Below are 6,341 nucleotides of genomic sequence, written 5' to 3'. Positions count from 1 at the left end.
TGGGCAAGTCATAAAGTGGTGCTTTGAACACCCTTTGCTACGTCGCGTTCAAGGAGATATTTTGCCACACAAGAATTCTAAAAGCATCCTAGGGAAGGCAAAGTTACCTCTCAGGGGATATTTCTGATTCCATGCACCACAGGAGAGCAATTTTTGGATGGCATGTCTGACTTCTGTGTGTTGCATACAAGAGATTCTCTTTATGATGATAAACTCAGGGATGGATCACACACAGATGCCAAGAAGAAACAAAGGATGCGTAAAACAGACCGACATGGTGGGATGAAAAATATCCACAAGGACTTTTTTAGGACTCCCGGTTTTCCCCCATTTTGAATTACAGCCTGGATCCAGTCCTGGTTTTCCCACATTCCAGATTCCAGCCTGGATCCAGTCCTGGTTTTCCCACATCCCAGATTCCAGCCTGGATCCAGTCCTGGTTTTCCCACATTCCGGATTCCAGCCTGGATCCAGTCCTGGTTTTCCCCATTCCAGATTCCAGCCTGGATCCAGTCCTGGTTTTCCCCCATTCCGGATTCCAGCCTGGATCCAGTCCTGGTTTTCCCCCATCCCGGATTCCAACCCGGATCCAGGTTCAGTTTTCCCCGTTATTCCCAGAATTTCTCCCTATAGAGAATTCAGCCCAGGGGAGGCTCAGGCAGCCCCAGATTTCCCGTGAGGAGTTCCTGTGAGTGGTTCCTCGCCCAGTGCACAGCCCCTGCACTTTTCCAGGCCTTGGTGGTCCCACCGAAGCTCCCACCCCACATTCCCTGCCCAGCACAACATCCCACAGCAGCTTCCCAACCTTCCCCCAAAGGATTTGGGCAGCAGGAAGGTTGGAGGAAGAGGAAAAGGAAGAGAAAAGAGGGGGTGAACCAGGGACCTCTTGATCTACAAATGCTCTCCTCTCCCTCTGAGCTACACGCCCTGCTTTCCATGGGCATTCCCAGCAGGAATTCCCTGCTCATTACCATCCCAGCAAAGCTCTGCTAATTAACCCCATTAGCTCTGCTAATTAACACCCATGTGGACAAAATCCACATCCTCCCAAAATCCTCCTCCCTTTTCTCACCAACATCCCTTGATGCTGCTCTGCTCTGCTGGGAACTGAGGCCTGCACATAGCTCATGGGGGGGAAAACCTGGGAATTCCGGGCTCCCAACCACATTTTTGGGGATAAAAAGACAGAAAAGAGAGGGGGCACCCGGATTTGAACCGGGGACCTCTTGATCTGCAGTCAAATGCTCTGCCCCTGAGCTATACCCCCACCTGGCCAGGTGAGCCAGGTGAGCTCCTTATGGCCAGGTGAGGCTCCTTGTGGCCAGGTGAGGCTCCTTGTGGCCACTGATGTGGCTCTGTCACATTCCAGGGCTGGCTGTCACATCCCAGCTGCTCTCAGCCCTGCCTGGCACACCCAGCCCTCCCTCCAGGGCTCTCACCACGCTCCTGGTAAGGCAGGTAATGAATTCCCACCTGAGTCCATCTAAAAAAAACCCCAAATGTGGCCAAAGGAAAGGAACATTTCCAGCACTGACTTCAAAACGTCACCACAGGCTCTGTTTGGTCTCAGGGTGTGCCCAGCCTGGCTCAGGAATTACTGGATCACCAAAATTTCCCCCCCCCCGCCAAAATGTTTAATCCAGTTCTGGAAGCGGTGGAGAAATCCTTCACAAAGCAGGAATGTCAAAACTGAGCAGATTTATTGGGGTTTTATTGGGGGCTTTATTGGGGTGGTTCCTTACACAGAGCAGGTCCTTGTGATGCCTTGAGAAGGCTGAGCTAGAACTGAGGCCAGAACTACAGAATCTAAAAATTATTAAAACCTGAGGCATCACCTCCACCTCTGGAATGATGGTCACTGCTTGGGAAGACAGAAATCCCCTCCAGCTGCAGGTTTGGGATGTTGGGATCACACCCAGAGCAGTGCTGGACCCTTCCAGGGCTCCAGGGAATGATCCACAGGCCCTCTCCTGCTCCAAAACCCTGTGGAGAACAGAGGGAGCGACCCTCGGGATGTGCAAATCCTTGGCCAAGTTTGCTTCTGCTGCCTGTACCCGGCTCTGGAATATCTAGGAATATCCAGAAATATCTAGGAATCTGCTGGGAGGGGTCAGAGAGGTTTAAAAGCCTCGCCCAAAGCAGGGCCGGGGGTTTGTGCAGCCTTCCCTTGGATGGTGCTGCTGAATCCAGGAGGTGTCGCTGCCTTCCCGCTGTGACCGCGGCACGGAAACGTCGGGAATGGCACAGGAATGTCGGGAATGGCACAAACGGCATCGGGAATGGCACGGAAACATCGGGAATGGCACAAAAGGCATCGAGAACGGCACAGGAACATCGGGAATGGCACAAACGGCATCGGGAATGGCACAAACGGCATCGGGAATGGCACAAACGGCATCGGGAATGGCACAAACGGCATCGGGAATGGCACAAACGGCATCGGGAATGGCACAAAAGGCATCGGGAACGGCACAAAAGGCATCAGGGATGGCATAGGAACATCAGGAATAGCATAGGAACATCCGGAGTGGCACAAAATCATGGAGAGTGGCACAGAAGGCATCAGGGATGGCACAGGAACATCGGGAATGGCACAAAAGGCATCGGGAGTGGCACAGAAACATCAGGGATGGCACAGGAACATCGGGAATGGCACAGGAACATCAGGAGTGGCACCAATTCATCGGGAGTGGCACAGAAGGCATCAGGAACGGCACGGAATCATCAGGAATCCCCAGAAGTGCAGCAGGGAACAGCTCGGTGCCAGCTGGAGGTGGGAATTGCCCCCTTTTCCTGCCCCTTGATTGGGGGTCAGGCATTCCAGGCCCCAAAGCCACCCCACTGTCACCTGTGGGCTCGGGGATGAGGTTCCCCCACCTGCGGGCCAGGAAGTCACAGCTCCCACCCAGACCATTCCTCCTTTTGCTCCAGAACACCACAAACAGCCCAAGCTCTTCCCTGGACATCCCTTCCCACTCTGCTCTGCAGGTTCCCAGCTGACCCCGAGGCTTCAGCTCCAGCCACTCCCCAGGTGACAGCAGTGGCCCCTCCATGTCCCCAGCCCAAGGGACATCCCTCAGGTGCCTCTGTCCTGCAGCTCAGCCTCAGGCACTTTCACTCTGAACAGTTAAACTGCTCATTCTGGAAGAAAATTCTGGGAATTCTCCAATTCTGGGAGCTTCAGCACAAAGGCACAGACCCCTCCCAGCTCCCCTCATCAATTCAGGATCACTAAAATCTGAGCCACCCCAGGGATTCTTCAGGAACCTGCCTGAAAAACAACTGTTAAATCCCCCAATCCCATTTTCCAGCTGGAGCTCCATAAAAACACCCCCCAGCACAACCCTGCTCCTGTTTGGAATGAAAACACCACGGAGTTGGTACAAGGAGTTTTATTTTGTGTCCCTGGCCAGGGGCAGGATCGGGATCAGGCGATGCTCCCGGCGTTGGAGGCGATCCTGGGCCACAGATCTGCACATTCCTTGGCCACGGGGCCTGTGATGGCTGAGCCTGGAAAACAGGGACAACACCACAGGGACAGTGAGGCTGGCCGCTGAGATGATGTGGCACAAAAGGCATCGGGAACGGCACAAAAGGCATCAGGGATGGCATAGGAACATCAGGAATAGCATAGGAACATCCGGAGTGGCACAAAATCATGGAGAGTGGCACAGAAGGCATCAGGGATGGCACAGGAACATCGGGAATGGCACAAAAGGCATCGGGAGTGGCACAGAAACATCAGGAATGGCACAAAAGGCATCAGGGATGGCACAGGAACATTGGGAATGGCACAAACGGCATCGGGAACATCCAGGGCCAGGCTGGAGCACCCTGGGATAGTGGAGATGTCCCTGGGATGAGCTTCGATCTTCCTTCCAACCAAACCATTCTGGAATTCCGTGATTTAGAGCTCACAGATGGTTCAGGGCAGCATTTCCCAGCCAAAATTCCACTCTCTGAGGGGAATCTTGAGTCCTTTCCCCACTGTGGCAGTGCCAACCCCCCGTGGGGGACAATTCCCAGGCTCACCTTTCATTTCCCCTTTGTTATTTACAATCACTCCTGCGTTGTCCTCGAAGTACAGGAACACCCCATCTTTTCTCCTGTAGGATTTCCGCTGCCTGATCACCACCGCTGGGTGCACTGGGAGGAAAAAGTGTCACAGCCCTCAGGATAAACACACATTCCACACAGATCCCACAGGAATCAAACCCAGATTCCGGGTGGGTTTTGTTTTGCACCTTGTATTTGCGGTGTTTTACTAAAAAGTTACATTTTACAGTCAACACTCTCCTTAAAACTGACCATGAAATATCTGTAGCTGCATCTACACTTGGAAAATCCAAGGTTTTCCCACTTATGCACCTTTATTTTGAAGGAATCAATTCACAAACAATATTCAGCAAGAACTCCTCTGGAGCAGGAGCAAATCCATGGCAGGGGGTGGACCTGGATGAGATTTAAGGTTCCTTCCCACCCAAATCATTCCATAATTTTTAAGTTCACAGATCCATGTGACATCACTCCCCTATTACTGATGGACAGCTGGACTCAGGAGGGGATTTAGGGAAGGAATTCCTCCCTGGCACAGGTTACCCAGAGCAGCTGTGGCTGTCCCTGGATCCCTGAAAGTGTCCAAAGCCAGGCTGGGCAGGCCTTGGAGCCACCTGGGGCAGTGGAAGGGGTCCCTGCCCACGGATGGCATGGAAGGTCCCTTCCCACCCAGCCCATTCCAGGATTCCCAAACCCTCTGTCCCACCGCTGATTGAAATCAACAGCACCAGCAGCTGCCACTTCACCCAAAAGCGGCGCCTTTGCTCTGCCCTTCCACGACAACTCCCTGAGCCACGGCACGGACCCAACGAGTGCTTTAGAGAAGGGGGGGATGACTCGGTGACTCTCCGGGGACTCTGTCCCCGACTCCCGCGACAATTCGGGACAGCAACGGCGCCACTCACCCTTCTTCCTCAGCTCAGGCTTGCCCTTCTTCACCGTGGCCATCACCATGTCACCCACGCCGGCCGCCGGCAGCCGGTTCAGGCGGCCCTTGATGCCCTTCACGGAGATGATGTAGAGGTTCTTGGCCCCTGCGGAGAGCAGCGCCGCCGTTATCCCGGGATACCGGGGAGCGGCACCGCCGTGATCCCGGGACAGCCGGGGACACGTCCCACTGCAGGGACACCCCACAGCGCTGCCACTACCACGGGCCCAGCGAGAGATTCCCGAAGGAAAACGGAGGTTTGGGAATTCAGGGAACACCTCACCCTCGGGTTACTGAGGGGGCCTTTCCCGAGGGGCTCTCCCGGTTCCCGAGGGGCTCTCCCGGTTCCCGGGCCGTCCCTCCCGCCGCCCCGCGGCTCCAGCCCCGCACTCACCGGTGTTGTCGGCGCAGTTGATCACGGCCCCCACCGGGAGACCCAAGGAGATGCGGAACTTGGCCCCGGACGAACCTCCGCGTCCTGCGGGTCGAGAAGAGCGTTAAGAGCCCGGTACCGCCTCACGGAGCGGCCGCGGCCTCACGGGGAGGGGGAGGGCGACGGCGACATCACCGGTGGTATCCGCTCCCGCCCGGGCTCAGGCGCCTCTCGCCGGGTCCCCGCTGCGCCGGGACGGCCACGGGGACACCGGATGGCGGCGGATGGAGCCGGATGGTGGCGGAGAGCGGCGCCCGCCTCACCTCGCTTCGACATCTTGGCGCCGGAAGAGGCGGCGGATGTCGCGTGACGCGCCCGCCCCGCCTCGCTCCGCGCGCGGCGCCCCCTAGCGGCGGCGGGAAACGCGACACCCTCACCGGTACCGGGAGCACCGGGAGGGGGCGGCGGGGACGGAAAGAGCGAGCAGGGATAATTCGGGTGAGAAAAGCTGGGATAAAGGGAGTTCTGTGCATGGATCGGGGACTGCGCGCGCAAATGCGGCCTGCCCGCCCCAAACACCCCCATCCCCCGGAAATAACGACAAAAAAACGGGAAAAAAGCGTAAAAATATTAAAAACACTCTCTGAGGGGGCACCCGGATTTGAACCGGGGACCTCTTGATCTGCAGTCAAATGCTCTACCACTGAGCTATACCCCCACTGATACAAGGCGGCCACTGGGTGATAATTTAGAGCTCACCCCGCGCCTGCGTAGTTCCCTGTTCTGTGCATGGATCGGGGACTGCGCGCGCAAATGCGGCCTGCCCGCCCCAAACACCCCCATCCCCCGGAAATAACGACAAAAAACGGGAAAAAAGCGTAAAAATATTAAAAACACTCTCTGAGGGGGCACCCGGATTTGAACCAGGGACCTCTTGATCTGCAGTCAAATGCTCTACCACTGAGCTATACCCCCGCCCGCCGC

General features: G+C 56.1%; 1 protein-coding gene and 3 non-coding genes across 4 annotated transcripts; all 4 read right to left on the bottom strand.

Annotated features, from left to right (window-relative positions):
- Positions 1-1,195: 1,195 nt before the first annotated feature.
- Positions 1,196-1,267, bottom strand: TRNAC-GCA. The gene has a single exon. It is a non-coding gene; the product is annotated as a tRNA-Cys (tRNA).
- A 2,109-nt stretch (positions 1,268-3,376) lies between these two features.
- RPL23 (ribosomal protein L23) lies at positions 3,377-5,834 on the bottom strand. Its single transcript, XM_041462950.1, has 5 exons — positions 5,681-5,834; positions 5,379-5,462; positions 4,962-5,090; positions 4,033-4,146; positions 3,377-3,510 (listed from the first exon to the last, which is right to left on the bottom strand). The coding sequence occupies exons 1-5, from the start codon at positions 5,691-5,693 to the stop codon at positions 3,428-3,430; spliced, it is 423 nt and encodes a 140-aa protein (XP_041318884.1). The 5' UTR covers positions 5,694-5,834; the 3' UTR covers positions 3,377-3,427.
- A 169-nt stretch (positions 5,835-6,003) lies between these two features.
- On the bottom strand, positions 6,004-6,075 carry TRNAC-GCA. Its single transcript has one exon. It is a non-coding gene; the product is annotated as a tRNA-Cys (tRNA).
- A 185-nt stretch (positions 6,076-6,260) lies between these two features.
- TRNAC-GCA lies at positions 6,261-6,332 on the bottom strand. The gene has a single exon. It is a non-coding gene; the product is annotated as a tRNA-Cys (tRNA).
- Between the last annotated feature and the right edge of the window lie 9 nt (positions 6,333-6,341).

The sequence above is a fragment of the Pyrgilauda ruficollis genome, unplaced genomic scaffold (assembly GCF_017590135.1).
Source record: "Pyrgilauda ruficollis isolate IOZ18807 unplaced genomic scaffold, ASM1759013v1 scaffold161, whole genome shotgun sequence".
In the NCBI taxonomy this organism is placed as follows: domain Eukaryota; kingdom Metazoa; phylum Chordata; class Aves; order Passeriformes; family Passeridae; genus Pyrgilauda; species Pyrgilauda ruficollis.
This window is presented reverse-complemented; position numbering and strand designations above follow the sequence as displayed.

Bases quoted from the DNA above. Each gene is read 5' to 3' on its own strand.
- RPL23 (XM_041462950.1), bottom strand. The intron at 5,091-5,378 runs GTGAGTGCGGGG...TGCTCTCCGCAG, and splicing joins CAACTGCGCCGACAACACCG to GGGCCAAGAACCTCTACATC. The intron at 3,511-4,032 runs GTGAGCCTGGGA...CCTGTTTTCCAG, and splicing joins TAACAAAGGGGAAATGAAAG to GCTCAGCCATCACAGGCCCC.